Raw genomic sequence first — 17,738 nt, forward strand, 5'->3', positions numbered from 1 at the left:
CTCTCACTAATTACTCATGAATAATTTTTGAGGTGGGGACCATGCTCCCCTCCTTCCCCTTCCCATAGGCATCTGCATGAGTGTGGGTTGCCATGGGCACACACTGGGATGCAAAGCTCTGCTCATGGCAGCCCTGGTCCTGCTGCTCTGATCCCTACGTGCTGTGAGTGCCTTTAGTGCTGCTCCTGCATAGAAATACCTATTTATTAAAGCTCACATCTCTCATCTGTCTCAAGGTGCGAAGCTTTTGCTAGTGCAAAGTTGGTAGCTGAGGTGGCTGCTTGGGGTTTAGCGCTGCTGTAATATAATGCTGCCCATCTGTTTGCTGAGATGCATCAATCCATGATGTGTTTGTGCCCCCAGTTTCTCCTTAGTGACTTTGCTCCTCACTTTAAACTCACAGCGGTGGCAACCTTTACATCCAGTCTCACAGCGTGCTCCATTGCAGCCTTCTTAAATCAGAGGATGTAAAGAATACAAAGGGTTACAGGTTTGGGCTGGAGTGAAGGCTGGAAGGCAGACATTATGGGAATTGTATGCATGCCTGAGCTGGAGGGAGGCTCTGACTGGAGGCTCTGACTGCTTGGCATCCACTTGTCACATGGTGTGTGTTTGGATGCCAGATGACGGCTCCTGAGGTTGCTACCCAGAATAGATAGTTGCTTGTTCTTAAGCTAATTGCAACCCTTTCAGCTGTTCTCAAAGCGCCAAACTTTCTCTGTTCTGAAAATTCCTGGAAAATGCCTGACGTTTTCCATTATGCTTTGCAAAGAATGCTTTACAAAAGGGGGGGGAAAAAAGCAATCCAGCAAAAATAACCAGCTGTTTGTAATTGTGAGGTCATTAGCAGTGGGGAAAGAAAGAAAAGCTTAGGTTTGCATTGAGCTGCATCTGTGGGCTCTGCAGTGATTGCATGGGGTGATTTGTGGAGGTGCTGGGAAGGGTTGGCCAAGTGAATGCGGGTTGGGATCAACCAGGAGAGCATCTCTCCTCCTGGGACAGCCCTATTGTATAAATCCCACATGGCCCTGCTTGGAGCTGGAGCTTATTAATAGGAGTCCCTTGGCACCTTCTGCTGTGATGTGAGGCTGCAGCTGGGGGATATGGGTTCAGCCCAAAGGGATCTGGTGGCTGTTCTCCCTTTGTTCATGCTGGTGTTAAAGCTGCTCATGCGATAAGGGCATTGCATTGCGGTTTGGTTCATTAGGAGTGAAACCAGCAGCAAGACCAGGAGGCAAAACCCAGCGTCTCTCATCCCTTGTTGTGGCTTGAGAACAATTGGAGCTGGCTTTTCCCCTCTGTTCTTTGAGGGGGTTTAATAAACGAGCTGTGAAAATATCTCTGGGGAGAGATGGTTTTTTAATGTGGTTCTCTTTAATGCATACGATGCTCATGTTATCAGAGTCTGTAACAATGTCTTGAAGGGGAGAAATGCATAAGTGGGTTGGGCTGCTCTGTGCCATTGACTCTCAGGGGGATGTGAGCATGTAACTCCATGGCAGCAGGGCATCAGCCCTCGTGTCCTGCAGGTGGTTGGATTGGTGTGGACATCATAGAATCATTTGGGTTGGGGAAGACCTTTGAGGTCAACAAATCCAACCCCAATTCATCCCACTGTGCCTGCTGACTGCATCCCTCAGTGCTGCCACATCTTCCTTGGGCACCTCTAGGGATGGAGACTCCATTATCTCCCTGGGCAGCCAATACAGAGAAGGAATTCTCCCTAATATCCAACATGAACCTCTAAAATCACAAGTGAGTGTGTAGCTTTACTCTGGGTTCAGTTCCAGTCTCAAAGTCAGTGCACAAAACAAGCTTACACAACTCCTTCAGTGCTCAAATGGTCTGGAGGCCTGGAAAGCCTCAGCAGCGTTTGTGCCAGAGGAAAAGAGAAAGAAACTCTTTCCAAAACCATGCTTAAAAAACAAAAACCCAAACCAAAAAAACATCTACTATTTTCCATATTGCTTCAGCCAGCATGAAACACGCTCTGCATTTCTAGATGGTGTTTTGTCCTGGGTGAAGTTGAGCTGGGAGCCTGGGAAACGGGTTGTGAAAACCATGGCTGGGTGTAAGAGGTGTCCACGCCAGCAGAACCACAGCTGCCAAATGGATCACAGCCAGGATGGGGCCACCAGCAATGGAATAGGGACACAGCACTGGGCTGGGGACATGGAGACAGGGCCATAGGATGGGGACATAGCACTGGAATGGGGATATGGAGATGGTGCCATGGGGATGCAGCCCTGGGATGGAGACACAGGGATGGGTCCATAGGGATGCTACCTGTGCTGGTGATCTCCAGTGCTGCCCAACCTGGTGGCTCCTCCTCTACTTGTGCAAAAAGGGCAATTGGGTGTTTGACTGTATAACCAGAGTGGTGTTTTTGTTCAAGCTTTGGCATGTAGAAATCAAGAATCTTGCTGATTTAGCCCCTGGTTCCCAGTCTTGCCTCCCTACCCCTTGTTGCTTGTCAGCTGCTGCGTGTTAATGGCTTTTACGCTGATGTTTTGCACTTAACGCTTGCAGCAGTTCATCTCCATAGTGCAGAGCTTGGCTGGATGAATTCGAGATGAGACAGTTGAAGAGCTGAATATTTAAATTCTCCTTTGTTTTCTGCTTAAATTCCACTATTTATCCAGTGAACTTTTCCCCCTGCTTACAGCTCGTGTCAGTGACAGGAGATCAGTGCTTGCTGGGATCTGCAGGACACGTGTTTCCTATCTCCAGCCTGTGTTGTTCCAGTGCCTTCCCAGATTTACAAACCAGTTGATTTATCTTCCCATTTTCCAATGCTGTTGACTGGGTATGGATATCACCTACTATTGGTGATACTTAAAGACCAAACACCAACCTCATCCTTCTGTATGTATAACCTTATAGTGTTTTCTGGCATAGGGAGCAAGTAATTTGTATCCTGTACTCAGCCCTGAAGGTTAAAAGCAGCTTTGTTGCCAACTCCATGATACAGAAGCCAAGTGCTTCTACCAATTAACTTGTTACAGTTTAGAAGGGGTCTTAATAAAAAGAAAGCAGATGGTGAGAATTTCATAGGGTGTAATGCAAAAACGTGCTAGGAAATGTGCAAAAAGGCAGCACTGCTGGGTGGTGTTTCCCTGCAAGCTCTGAGCAAAGGCTGTTTCTTGGGGGGGTAATAAATGAAGTGTGAATTTGATGCTGTGATGGGTGATGCCACGCTGTCTGTTGTTGAAGGCTGTCTGAGCTTTGAGGCTGTGGACAGGCAGTGGGAATGGGGCCAGCACAGAGTTGTGGGTGGGTGGGAGGTGTGTAGACCACCAGCTCCACCTCACCAGCTGTTGATATGGGTGAGGGGGAAGTACTTTAGGCGAAGCTTTGTAAAGCCATTGGTGTGCAGGTGATGGAGCTCAGTTACATCTCAGTGAGTGGCTGAGGGGGCACAGAGGAGAGCTAATGATTCCCCTCCTGTGATTCCCCGCTTGTAATCAGGATCCACGTGTGCAAAGGGCAAGGAAAACTGGTTACCCAGCAAAGGAAACTGCAGTTGTCCTGAGAGATGCAGACTTGGTCATTCAAGCAGCCTTCCAGATAACTTTATTTATCTTTTTAATGTAATATTTTGGTGAATTTCTGTGTCTTTTTGGGTCTCGTATTGTTTTTTTCCAAGCTGTTCTGTGTTGTAGTGCTGTCTAAAGGCTGTACATCAAAGAGCTCAGGGATGAAATGTCACATTTGTTGCTGCTTTGCTTTGTCACCGCTGTTGAAGAGCCTGAGGTTTGAAATTAAATGTCAAAGGCGCTTTGCAGAACATGGAAACCAGATGTGCTCCATGACTGTGTCTGGGAAAGACACTTTATTACCTACATGGACTCATTTAGAGTGATTTATACTGGGAATGGAGCTGAGACCCAATGTAATGATATGGTTACAGTGAGTTGTGCTCTATGCAGTTTGGTTATCTGGACCCCCTGGTTGATGGATGGATGGATGGATGGATGGATGGATGGATGGAGCAGTGCCCACACACCATGGCTGACTGTAAGGTGATAACACAGCTTGAGGGCCCTCAGCTGAGCTGGTGTCTGTAAATACAGCTCACTTACAGTATTAATCATCAGCAGGTGTGTTCCCATCTTGTTGGTGTCACCTGCGTGTGATCCGGTTACCGGCCTCACAGATGGAGACAGGAGAGATACATGGGAGGTGAATTGGATGAGAAGGCTGCTCTCAAGGCTGGTGATTCCAATGCTATTGGTGACTTCATGGTTGGATGCCCTGAGCTGAGGGGAGCATGGGGTTGGCAGCCTCCAGATTAGGAACAAAACTGTGCCTTTCGAAGGAATATGAAGCACTGAGTAAAGCCCTCTTTGAGCGCATCCTGAGCTGCAGCCATCAGGTACTGAGCCTGTAGAGCTCAAGGGCTGAATGTGAATCTTTCTGTGGCTTAGGGCTGAAAAGCTACACTGATACATCTCCTTTTCCCCTCTGGAATTCATGGTTTGCCTTCCTTCTGCTTGTGCTGCTCTGGGGTCTTTGGGTTGGGGCAGGAGGGGGATGGAAAGGTTGATATCTTCTTCCCAGGCTCTTCAGTCATCCCAAGTGCCCAGGACCTATGAGAGGTAACATGAGATTCAAACACCAATTCTCCAATTCATTTAGCCACTAAAGTGATTTCCTGGTGTAGAAGCAGTCAGGGGTTTTTAACCCCTGGGCATCAGCACGCGGCCGATCATTCTGCTTTGCTTCATTAACCTTTTTCTTCTGTGCAAAGAGAGAACCCTTCTTGTGGTGTCGGGGCGTGCATGTTTGTGCCAAGTTGCATCATGTCACTGGCTGCTGCCATGCGGCTGAGCAGGACAGCTTAACCTGACTGACACTGCATGGGGACAGCTATAGTAGCACGTCCTGGGATGGCTTTATTTATGCTCCAAGGGATGCTGTGGGCTCTGGGAAACCCCTTAGCATGGTCAAGTCTGAGCTGATGGGGGCCTGTGATGCACCCCTGTGACCAAACACAGGTTTGAGCATCTGGAGCAGACCCCTCAGGTCCTTGTGCTTCTGGATACTGGGCAGACTTATGTGAGCCAGAAGGGAAAAGGCAGCTTTTCCCAAGTGCTCGCTATTTATAGCTATTGCTGGGTGATTAGCTGTTGGCTAATCACTCAGCACAGATGCTACGGTCCCTTGGATGGGTGACCAAAGGACACAGCAGGGTAGATGTTAATGGTGTGTCCCCTGTTGCTCTGCCATGCAGCGTGGGATGGAGAGCCCTGGAAAGGAGCTTTGCTGTGCGTGGGGGGAATCAGAGCTCAGTGGTCTTGGATCTCTCTTAGGGTCTACTAACATCAACTCCTCAGAGCTCTATACTCCTATTAGTGACAGGATCAGCTGCAGCCCCACACCTTGCTTGTGGTGCTGGCAAAGGCCACGTTGTCATCACCCACAGACAGCTCCACTCTCACTGACCACCTTGTAAAGGTTAAATGCTATTTTCTGATTAAATTCAGTGCTCTGGTGTTACGGGCTTATTTCCCACCCACACCATATCTCATGCATGACCTTGGGGTAACACTTAACCTCCCTGGACTCGAGTCACTGTCTGTTATAGAGCTACAGTATTTTCTTACATTACCAAAAGGACAGAATGATAAATTAATTCACATTTATGTAGTGCTGAGATACGGCCGTGATAGATTAAGAGCATCTCCCTGGAGTTATCCATGCTTTCAGCAGCCCTACATGGGAATGAATTATCTTCTGAAAGCTCTGTGCAATGCCATGTTTGCTTTCAAAGGGTCCTGAGGGTACCTGGCATGTACAAGGTGGATTTTGCCACCTGGGACAAAGACTCTAAACAATGTGGGTGGAGGATTTACAGCCTGGAAGGCAGCAAATTGGAAACCCATCCAATATACAGTTGGGGGAACGAAGCAGGAGCAGGCCCTGGGAAATGGGGAATCGTATGCATATATTCCCTCTAAATCAATGTTTTTCATTATCTGAAATGAAAAGAGCTTTCATTTGTGGCAACATTGCTCTGTGTTATTCAATCAGTTTTAATTAAGCGACTGAGATGCGTTAAATTGTGCTGGAGGAATCTTCTTGGGAACGCTAGCTGCTCGACTTTTACTGCTCCTCTTACAGCCATAAATAGGGATAAATGCCTAATTGCTACTGAGAGTGTCCTGCTGGACCTAATGAGCTGATCACAAACAGACCTTCATTGTGAAATCATTTAATTGTATTTGACTCCAGCCAGAGATCCCTGTGCCTCACCCTCTGTGTGCTGTGAGGGGCTGGGCAGGGGAGGTATTGGTTTCCATTGCTGCTCAGAAAGGTCCCATCTTATTATCTTAGCCCTTCCACATGGTCGGAGGAGAGCAAAGCACAGCAGTGCAGTGGGGCTGAGGCTCCTAGAGTAGGGAAAGGACATTGGTGTGCTGTGGGGATGTGGCTTAGGAATACCTCCCACAGCCAGAGTTTGGCCAGGGCAGGGTCAGATTGCCATCCTAGAGCTCTTAAGGAGCTGTGCATGTCCTATTGCTCACCGAGAAGCTGTTCTGTGGTGGGATCATTATCCTAATCCCTTCATTGCATGTTATGAGTGAGATAAAGTGCTTGGATATGTTGTGTATCTCCACTATCCCAAAGCACAAGCAAGTTTTTTGGCTTTCTTGCTTTGAGTCCTTTCCCCCTGCCTGCCAAGGGGAAGAGCCCTCAGTTTTGCAAGCCCTATGTGGGGTTCATTATCCTTTTACCCATTGAAAGTCATTCACACAACATCTGGAAGGAGGTCTGGAGCAAGATCAGGGATGCATTTCCCAACCCAGACTAACAGCTTGAGAGTAAGACAGCAGGGAAATGCAAAGCAGCAGCAAGTCTGAAGAGCCCTTCTGAATCATGAAGGACTTGTGGGGTAAAAGGCATCTGAGTCTATCCTGTTGCTGCCTTGCCTATAGCTAGAGGAAAGCAAAGCTCAGACCTGGATTTAACCATCCTCATCAACAGCAGCATCACTGGATGAGAGCTGTGTTCCAGCTCAGGTATTTCCCATCACCAGACACTCTCAGGAACATCCCCACACACCCATTGCTATGGGCCCCATCCCTCTGTGCAGGGGCAGTTTCTTTGCTGCCCGCTATCCCAACAATGCAGGCTCTGTTCTGCAGGGTCCAAGCCCAGCAGCCCACCTACGCACATGGGCACGGTGACAGATTTTCTGTCGCTGCACCCACAGCTGCCCCAGAACAAGCCTGGCTGCTGCTCCTCTAAATGCAGTGATGATCTTTGGACATGCTTTGTTATGAGTTTTGCTATTTGTTCATGTTCCTTAGTATTAGTGGTGCTCAGCTGACAATGACAATGGATGTAATGTCACATATGCTGTATAGGTTGTTCTCCTTGGGCCATTCTCATGTGGTCCCCACTTTGCTCCCATGTTGCTCTTCCCCCTTCCTTTGGTCTAGATCACCTGAGTCCCCATGGCTCCCATCTCCTCAGTGCAGCACTGCTGCAAATCTCCCTTCTGATTCACACAGCCCTTGTTTTTCCAGTCCAGGCTTGTGTGATGATGGGTGGGATGTACCCATCCATTGGATGCACAGCTGCCTGCTTTGTATATTCCATGTAATCAGTGTTCGGGCTTAGTCATAGATTCATAGAATGACTTCAGTTGGAAGGGACTTTAAGTCCTGTCTGCATTTCCATTTAATGCATACATACATGTATACAGCTCCTAAGCCTCTGCCAGGACCCTTCTTCATGTCACAGATGTTGCTTTCACTGTGGCTGATACCTGATCTCAAAGCAGTACATGGAGGTATTCAAATGCCTGTTGCCTTACACCTGACATCTGTGAGGGAAGCAGTTTTTAAAGCATTTTGTGGTGGATTTTGGTTGTGAAATATCAGTGTGTGAGCATAGGAAGGATGCTACAAATCACAGCCTTGCTAAATATCCGATTGCAGTATTGGCTGATTTAGTTCGTAAGTCAAACTATTGCCTAGTAACAGAGAGGCATAAAACCAGCCTTATCCATTACTCACTTTAAGCTGAAACTAGAGAAATGAAGAGCTCTAAATAATGAAGGCCACAGATCACACTGATATCTTCCCTTAGACAGAAAGCTAAAGAAGTCATTTGAAAAGCTTCGTTCAGCATGACCTGCTCCATGAGGACTGTGGAAATCCTGGACATGACTTTAATTACTGACCTGGTCCTATAATTATTTTGTCCTTCAACTGTTTTATTGCAGTGACTGGGTTGGAAAATCCTTTGAATGAGCAAAAAAAAAGGATCAAAGCAGAACTCCCCTCTGAGCCCCTTTGCAACCCATAATTTGATGTAACAGGGATGCAGAAGGTTGGCGACTTCACTTGGGCTTCAGCCCAGGGGTGGGGATGTGTCCTGGGCTCTTATTTGGACCCATCCTTGAGATTCAGATCTGTGCACAGGGTCAGGAATGCTTTATGGTCAAACCTTAAGGGCTGAGCATCTTGCTGTTAACACTTTAGAAGTCTTGGGCTGCAAACAGTCTGTGGAGGGGTTGGAAAGATGCACACAAAGCTCCTTCCCCCATCCTCTCTAATTTAACAACCGTGATGGCTTTCAGACATTGCTAAGGTTCCAGGAGAAACAGAATCTCCTTTAGGGAGAGCAAACCCTGGTGTGAATGGCAAAACACTGCCTATTCTCTATAGGGAAAAGAGTCCTCAGGAGCTGCCTTGCATTGGCTGTGCCCCTGTCTGGGGTGCAGCAGAGCAGTGCAGGCCATGTGTCAGGGCTGCTGGCTGGCTGACAGCTGTCAGCTTGGCTCCCTGCAGCACCTATCGCCGGGTTCTGTCTGTTGTCCTGAGCCCCCTCCTTCCCACATCAGCCTCATTGGGGCTCTGCAGCAGCAGCCCAAGCTGGACTGATTTATATTTCATGACCCAGGCTCTCCTTGCTTGCCAAATGGCCTCTGTGCTGCTCTCCTGTCGGTGCCATCCCAGCCCATTGCAGGGCTGCGTGGAGATGGGAAGGAGCAGCAAGGAGCAGCACTGGGGATTTTCCACTGTTTGCTGCCCTGGCGTTGTTTCTGCTCTCAGCTGAGAGCTGTCTGGACGTCTGCTGCCTGGCTGTTATAGCTCTATTACAGACAGAGCTGTAACTCAGTTGTGATGCAACCTCTGCGGTGCAGCAGCCTTTCTAAGGGGAATTTTATTGTCCAGATAGGATAATTGATCCTCCTTTCTACTCTCTTTTAATCTGCAGTTTGTCTGCGGGCTTATTAACAACAAAATCAAATGGATGTGTATGAAAACTCCAAGCGATGAGCTGCCAGTCCCTGCAGGCTCCTGGATGTGTGCAGGGGTGAAGGCATCATCCTATTGCCTGACCCCATACAGCCTTAGTGCCCCATTGCCTCCTGGAAAATAGAGGCAAAACAGCTCACAAAGAGCTGCATCTGCATCTGTGCTCTGCTTTGGTTGGTGGATATATCCCCATAGTGTGTAGCAGGCAGTGCTGTGTCAGGATGGGGAATGGCCATCGTCAGTGCTGGAGCACCTCTTGGGCCCTCATTGGTAGTGCTTCCTTCCATGGAATTCAATTCTTAGTTTTGAATCCAGAATGAAAGCTGGGTTTTACTGTTTGAAGGTCTTGTCAGCTTCCTGGCCTGGTGCTTGATTTATTGGTTGGCAGCCCTGCCCATGTGGGGTGGTTGGAAGGAGGTGGTCTTTGAGGTGCATTCCAACCCAATCTTTCTGTGATTCCATGGTTCTGTGTTTCTATGGGCCTGTAAAACAGCAAATAGTCCTTAATATTTCTCCTATCAGTGGTTCTGCATTCACTTCTTGGGGTAAGTTTCCATCGTTCCTTGGAGAGAACCCAGTGAAGCTCTGGGGTTTAAGCACAGGTAGCAATAAAGACTGAACAAAGAAGGCCTTGGAAGGACAGTGACCATGGGCTGAACAATGGAAACATGACCTGGAAACTAATTCTGGCACCATTAACACCCTCTGTCCCTCTGCATGAACACTTTCAGATTGCAAACTCTCTGTCCCCACAGTTACCAAGAGGAGAAAGGCAGGACATAACAGCGCTGACCTCTGGCTTTGTGTGTTTTGCAGCTGAGGACCCAACAGCCATCAGCTCTCCCTGGGGGAGCAGGTGAGGTCATAGCATCATCCTGATATCCAACATGGTCCTGCACAGCCACCAGCTCACCTGCGCAGGGATCGCATTCGCTCTGTGCCTCCACCACCTCATCAGCGCCATTGAAGTCCCTCTGGATTGTAAGTTCTGGTTTCCCCCTTCTAAATCTGAGCACGGTGGGGATGGGCTTTCTACTACGCAGCATCTTGCATTGGAAATGCATGACTTGTTTGGATGCACTTGGGATGAGGGTTTGTACTGAGGGCGAGCTGCTAAGTCATGGCTCAGAGGCTCCGTTCCAGCTACTCGTCTGGATACCAGTTTCATAATTTCTCTGTGTCCCAGCTTCCTCCTGTAGAGGCTGTTAATAATAATCAGCCTGTAGCTGCAGGGAATCTACTCTGACAGTGCAACGTACAGAAATCCTCCAGCGAGCGGTGCATTAGTGGAAAAAGCACTGCTTTGTGCTGCTGTCTGTACTCGGGTTGAAGCACCAGGTTTCTTTGGAAACAATGCAAAGAAAGAGAGTAGGAAAGCTCTGATTTGCTGAGGGGGAAATAAATACTTGTGCAACTGAAAGCTTGAGGTGGGGGTCCCAGTGCAATCGCTTATCTGTGTGAGACTGAGTGTGAGTTCCAAATGATTGTGGATGAACATAACTTTGTTCTCTATATATTAACATATGGGTTATGGATGTTGGTATACTAGAGTTCATTTCATGCCCTCTTTGGACCCTCAAAGCTCCCAGAGGCTGCACAGGCAATTAGCAGCTTACAATGACTTGGACTCAATAGTCCTTATGGGTTTCTTCTAACTCAGGATATTCTATCATTCTATTGTTCTCTGAGTGCTCAACAGTATCTCCTCATATATATAACTGTAAGTAGGAGGAGTAGGACATGCTGAAATTGTTCCATCAGTTGTATGTAGGATTTACAGACCCTACAATCACAGTATTTTGTATTTATGTTTATGTGCACAATGTACGTGTGTCGGGGTTGGCCCTTTGATTAACCCTTCTTTCTTCTTTTTCATTATGCTTGCACTGGAAATAACAGCAAATATTCAGAGTGAATGTAAGTGCTGCCTTCTGTGTGAACATGGTGGTGTCCTTTGCATGTCCAGAATGGCATGAGGGGTTGGGGCTGGTGCCAGATGTGCCTTGGTGCAAGGTTTATGTGTTGCATAATGATAAATAGTATGCACCCTACGCATGCTTTTGATTTCAGAGGTCTTTGGACCACAAACTGCACAGCCAGCTTGGGGAAGGTGCCAGAATCCTGGTGACATCTGCTACAGGAGAGCAAAGAGAGGCTCTTCCTCCTTACACAACCCACCTTACCACTGCCATTTGCTTTGCAGTGCCTCAGCCCCCCACCATCACCAAGCAGTCTGTGAAGGATTACATCGTTGACCCCCGTGACAACATCTTCATTGAATGTGAAGCCAAAGGGAATCCTGTTCCCACGTAAGTGCCCCAGAATTGCTCTAGTACAGGAGCTCTGAGCTTTGTTAGCATTGGTTCTGAAGGTCCTGGGGCTGCTGAGCACAGCAGATCTGAGTTGGCCACGCTGTCCCTAAAGCCAGCTCTATAGATGCCAACTGCCACTAATTTAACCATTGACTTGTGTAGCCCAACGAAGGCTCTCTCCAGGTAAATACACCCCACAGTCACCACACAAATCTCTCTGCTATGCTTACAGCTTTTCATGGACACGGAACGGGAAGTTCTTCAATGTGGCCAAGGACCCCAAAGTGTCCATGAGGAGGCGATCGGGGACGTTGGTCATCGATTTCCATGGGGGTGGGAGGCCGGATGACTATGAGGGCGAGTACCAATGCTTTGCCCGGAATGATTTTGGCACTGCACTGTCCAACAAAATCCACCTCCAGGTGTCCAGTGAGTAAGCACGGTGGTGTGGGGTGAGCACCAGCAATCAGACTCGGGACGTTCCATGGTTCTGTGGATGCTTTGTAATAGAAACACAGATAATATCCCAGTGCTCAGACATCCCAGCCTGCTTTGTGGTCTGTGATTCTATCATCCGTTGCCTATGTCAAGATCATAAAATCATTAAGGCTAGAAAAGATTTCTAGGGTCACACAGTCCAACCCCAACCCATCCCCACCATGCCCACTATCCATGACCCTCAGTGCCATATCTCCACAGTTATTGACCCCCTCCAGGGATGGTGAATCCACCACCTCCCAGGGCAGCCTGTGTCAGTGCCTGATCACTCTTTCTGAGAAGTATTTTTTCCTGATATCCAACCTGAACCTTCCCTGGTGCAACTCGAGGCCATTACTTTTAATCCCGTTGATGTTACCTGGGAGAAGAGGCCTGCCCCCATCACTACAACCTCCTTTCAGAACTGTAAGGAGAGATGAGGTCTCCCCTGAGCTTCCTCTTCTCCAGATTGAACCATCCCATTTCTCTCAACTGCTCCCCATAAGACTTGCATGCACAGAAATAAGGCTTCCCTCCCTACATTAAGGCCATTCCATTGAAACCAGGTCAGGTCCAGTGGGAAGGGAGGAGATCAGCAGAGTGAATTCCTGCCTTCCTCATGCAGTGCTGTGATTCTCATGGCAGGATCTCCCCTGTGGCCCAAGGAGAAGGTGGATGTCATTGAGGTTGATGAAGGTGCTCCGCTCAGCCTGCAGTGCAACCCGCCTCCCGGTCTGCCTCCTCCTGTCATCTTCTGGATGAGCAGCTGTGAGTTGGGGAAGCCTTTCCCATCATAAACCCTCATTCCCTTCAAGCACATGCGGTGTTGGTTTGAAATAATTAAATTTGTACCCAGGCATGGCTTAAATTGGGAGTTGCTTTTTGCCTTCACGTGTTCTGGTTAAATGAATGCCTCTTCCCCTACAGCCATGGAGCCCATCCACCAGGACAAGCGTGTCTCCCAAGGCCAGAATGGTGACCTGTACTTCTCCAATGTCATGCTGCAGGATGCTCAGACTGACTACAGCTGCAACGCACGCTTCCACTTCACCCACACCATCCAGCAGAAAAATCCCTTCACCCTCAAGGTGAAAACCAGTAAGTGTCATGGTTGTCATCCAGGATTGAGCTCTCCAAACCTCTTGGGAAGGGTTCTCCTTTCAGTCCTTGACAGTGCTGAGTCCTACCAGGGAATAGAGTGTCTTCCCTTGTTTTCATCAGGATATGAGTCTGGTTAAGAACTGATGGGACTCAGAGTGACTCCATCCATGGCTTGTTCCCTTGTAGTGACCCAGGGCTGCAGAAATAGCTCAGTGTGGGTATTACTGAGTTTCTGAGATGGGCACAGATGGGATATTCCCTCCATCTTTATGGAAAAGTGCATTATCAAGTGGTTTTCCCCTAATATGAAAAGCTGGAGACAGACGTGGTTTGCTGCAGGTTTAGGTTTATGGGGACACCCTGTGGTGCTGCATGTTGGGACTGTGTATTTATTGCTGACCATCAAGTTTGGGGCTTACAGTGACCAGGAACTGATGATCAGTTCTGGGAGGTGGAAGTAGGGGGAGCAGAGCATCGGGGGCCTGGGAACACTGGCTCCCAAGTCCCAGCACCAGGAGCTTCATCTGTTGCTTAGTTGGAGGTAACTATTAAAGCATTCTGATACCTGGGACTGAGGTGTGATGTGAGCAGCAGGCTGGGCTTGGAGAATTCTGCACTTCATCACACTCTCCTTGTGCAAAGCATAAGAAGCAGCGACACAAGTACAAATGGGCCCTTTGATTACTTGTTATCTGGTTGAGAAGAGGCCTAAATTTGCCTCATACTGAGAGGCTGAACCCTGGATGAGCACAAGCTCAACGTGGCAAGCAAAACCAAGTGCTCATTTGGGTTTTGGACATTCTCAGCCTGTATTGGTCCAGCTCCAGACAAATATGTGGAAGAAATCCTGGAAGGATTTTCCTGTAGAGCATCTCAGGATCCATCCTGGGCTGGGTCTTGGCCCCAGGCTGTGCCTTGAGCGCTCTCCCTTCTGCTTGTTACCCAGTGGAGCTCTGCTGGCAATTAGCAGCTGTGCTTGCCTAAGTGTCAGCAATTGTCAATGAGGGAGATGGGTGTGTTATGAGGAGCTGATGTTTTTGCATGTAAAGCAATTTGCTTAAATTACCTGGGAATCGAAAGGGGTTTTTACAGCAGATTATGCTTTTAAAGCTTAATTGTTGTTATTATTTGTATTTCTTTGCCCTCTCTGTGCCTTTCTGCACCATTATACATCCAGCCTGTGCTTTGTGCTGGAAAGAAATAACGGGATACGCTTATCTCACTGAGAGAAAAAAAATATATCCATGTTCTTCCCAAATTCAACTAATTCTTGTCATCAGTGTCTTTATACCAAAGGAAAAACACTTCGAGGAAATGTTTATGATCAAATTAAGTGATACTTATCACGCATTTATTTGTCTGGTAGGAGGAAAGCAATCTTCTCTTCCCCTCCCGCACCGCTGTGCTCTGTTGCTGTTTGTCTTCTCAGGCTCTGAGCGCCTCTGTTTGCTTCTGCTGCCCCATGCTTGGGGTTGTGGTCCCCATGTGGCCCTATCCCTATTCCCCACCTCTGCTTTGTGCCGCTCGATATGCTCACGGTCTTTTGTTTATTGCAGAGAAACCCCATAACGAAACGTCCTTACGAAATCACACTGACATGTACAGTGGTGAGTCAACAGCAGCTTCTGGAGACCTTCACATTTGTAACCCCCTATGCCTAACCTGACTGACCCAGTGCTAACCCAGCGTGGGCTGCATTGGCAGCGTCCCTATGTGCACAGCCCTGATGTGTGCGTGTGATCCCTTCTGTGCTTTGTCCCCTAAACGTCACATAAATTGGGCTGGGAACAGCCCAGCAGTCCAAATCCTCTCTGAGTTTTGACATCTTAAAATGATCGAGGGCTAAGCTAATTAATTGGATACACCGAGCTCAGCTCAAGAGATATTTGGGTTAATAGGATCAGATCTAAGTGGGAAAGCTGATGGTTGACTCCATCGCCTTGTCCTCCTGATTGAGATACAAGAGCCACCATCCCCCTCTATCTGCATTCAGAAAGAACACCTATTGCAGCCAAGCATGGACATTGACCACAAGGAGGAAAAATCCAAATAGTTGGTTTTCTCAGCCATTCATTTCTCTGGATGCTGTGGGGTCAACACATCCTGAAGCCATAGAATCATAGAGACATTAAGGTTGGGAAAGATCTCTAAGATCACCAAGTCCAACCATCAACCCATCCCCACCATGCCCACTAGCCATATCCCATCAGCTGTTGTTCTGGCACATGATCTCACAGCTCCTGGGAGGTGTTGGGGAGGTGATGAAGTGAAACAGGCAGGATGGGTCTGTATGGGGGAATGGGGCACACTGCTGTGAGCATCTCCAGGAACCAGCGGGTTTCCCTCTGTGCCCATCTGCCATTTCTTCCCTTCTGTGCTGTGTGAATGTGTGTTCAGGTGGTGCTGAGCAGCTATTGGCCTCTTGGTTTTTGTCTTTGCTTGAAGCACATGCTTTGTCTGGGAGCGAGGGCTCCTTGCTGCCTCAAAAAGGTTGAGATTATCCAGATCTTACGTTGTCGTGTGGGTTTCTTGCAAAACACAGGGATTTCTCCCTTACTCCTCGTGTACTTCTACAATGGGACAACGTTCCCTGCTGGAGTTGGGGTTTGGGTGAGAGGTTCCTCTGCGAGTTCAGGCTGTGAAGCAGAACTGGAGGAAGTGGGGACAGCAAATGGGCTGGGCATGGTCTGCAACACTCATAGAAACAGCTGTGAAATGAGCAAAATTAACATCACTGTGAATTCCATGGGAGGCACATGGGGGGAGATGGCCTCCCTGGTGGGCACACAGTGGTGGGATCCCTTCTAAACACAACATACAGCTCCTCCAAGCCAAGAGCAGCATGGATGGTTGTGTTGTGCAAGGAATGCCTTTATGATCCAGTCTCTGCAGTCCTCATGGGTTGGGGGGTGCTGCTGTGTAGATCGGGGCGCCTTCATCTCCTGCTGCATTGGTGTGTTCAGGGAGAAGGGAGGTGAATGTCAGTCAAGGGAGATAAAAGGTCTAAAATGATTAACTGGGAATTTTATTAGTTGAAGTTCATCACCTTCTTAAGGCAAGTCTTTTGTCCTTTTTTACCTGTGCAAACCTTGATGTTGTCAAGCTGGTGAGTGGGGCAGGAGGAAAGAGATGGATGCACATATTCCTATTATTGCCTATGGCAGAAACAGTCTGTGGGTTGATGTACAACTTGATGCGCTGTCAGGTTGGAATGTTGGGGAAGGGCAATTTCTGGAATACCCCTTTTGCAGTCCAATTCCACAGAGGTGGGGGCAGCAGCAGTGATATATTGGAAGCAGAGCACATTTTTGAGCCCTGCTTTCAATAAATAGCCATAGAATTTATTCTTCCAGTCCATTCCACCCAAGCGGAGGAGTGAGAAGTTGCTGTTTGACAGCTTCCAGCTGTAGTGCCATGAGATCAGAGCTGGAACCTCTGCCCCAAATCATTGCTGGCCCCTCCCCATTAGGAATAGCAAAATATTTACTCATAGTGCTGCGCTAAGGCAAAGCTTATCAGCTAAGCAGTGTTGTCATTAGGTTTATTAAACAAGTGGATAGCATACTAATTTATCTCCCTTATGTTTTAATGTTCATCATTAATATATGGCTCGTAAAATTCGGCTTGCGCTGCTGCTTATCTCTTCTCGTTATGCCCCAAGTTAATGGTTTTTGTCAGCAGTGAGTCATATGGCCCATTCACATGGGCTACAGGTTGCTGATGGATAAAAGCTCATATTCGCTTATAAAACAATTGATAAACACAGACCTGAAATCTCAGCACTGATCTGCAGGGTATTACATTGGTGGTGATCCTTACCAGGAAAACCAGCATCTCCAAAGCAGGCAAGCAAACAGCAGCACGCCTGCCCCTGGTAATCCATTAATCAAGTAATTAACTAACCCTCTGACGAGCATCTCCTGCTGCTAACCCGTGGGTGTGTGGGAGCAGAGTGGTGCGTGAGTGTGGCTGCTCCCCAGTGATGCGGAGTCAGTCTGAAGGCATGGGTTCCTTCCTGTTGATTTATTACTATTATTAATCTTAATTTCTCTTGAGGGGCCTGGTCACGAGCTTTTCCTGATTGAGTTGCAAAAACAGTCTCTGCTCTCTCTCTCCCCTGTTTCTTCCCAGCCCTTTTCTTTGTATCAGAGCTCAGGCAGAGGTTTCCCAAACAGCTTATTTGGCTAATGAAGCATTTGGGACAGCTGGAAAGGGCCCCAAGAGCCCTTTCCTGCCCCAGGGTGGGCTTTCCCCATATCTCTATTTGCCCAAATAGATTGTGTCAGTCCTACCCATCTCACCCCGTGTCCTAATCCCATAACCTCCATCTCCGCTACTGCTGCTTTCAAGCCCATCTCATCCCACACTGTCCTCACTGATCCAAATGTAATGATTCCATTTATTAATGGAAGCTATTCCATTAATAATTTTTTTTTTCTCTCACAAAGAGACCTCCACTGTGTGTATCTGTAGGGACCCATCTTGTCTCTCCCCTGGTTGTCTCCCATTAAACTTTCCAGCCCTGTCCTGATGTCTCCAGCTCTGCTCCATCCCCAGACCACTCCATCCTTCCAGA

At 48.0% G+C, this 17,738-nt stretch overlaps 1 protein-coding gene across 26 annotated transcripts in view; it reads left to right on the forward strand.

The window, feature by feature from the left end:
• Positions 1–17,738, forward strand: part of NFASC (neurofascin) — a 70,812-nt gene that overhangs the window by 16,117 nt on the left and 36,957 nt on the right. For 7 of the 26 annotated variants that reach the window (XM_015885019.2, XM_015885030.2, XM_015885015.2 and 4 more), the window contains exons 2-8: positions 10,089–10,253; positions 11,172–11,189; positions 11,476–11,581; positions 11,817–12,013; positions 12,707–12,829; positions 12,989–13,159; positions 14,719–14,769. In XM_015885019.2, coding sequence (XP_015740505.1) covers positions 10,160–10,253; positions 11,172–11,189; positions 11,476–11,581; positions 11,817–12,013; positions 12,707–12,829; positions 12,989–13,159; positions 14,719–14,769 — 760 coding nt within the window. In that variant the 5' untranslated portion in view covers positions 10,089–10,159. Of the gene's footprint in view, positions 1–10,088; positions 10,254–11,171; positions 11,190–11,475; positions 11,582–11,816; positions 12,014–12,706; positions 12,830–12,988; positions 13,160–14,718; positions 14,770–17,738 lie in introns of those variants that run through there. The other 19 variants (XM_015885011.2, XM_015885012.2, XM_015885022.2 and 16 more) reach the window with 6 other exon arrangements.

Source organism: Coturnix japonica, chromosome 26 (assembly GCF_001577835.2).
Source record: "Coturnix japonica isolate 7356 chromosome 26, Coturnix japonica 2.1, whole genome shotgun sequence".
NCBI classification, from domain to species: domain Eukaryota; kingdom Metazoa; phylum Chordata; class Aves; order Galliformes; family Phasianidae; genus Coturnix; species Coturnix japonica.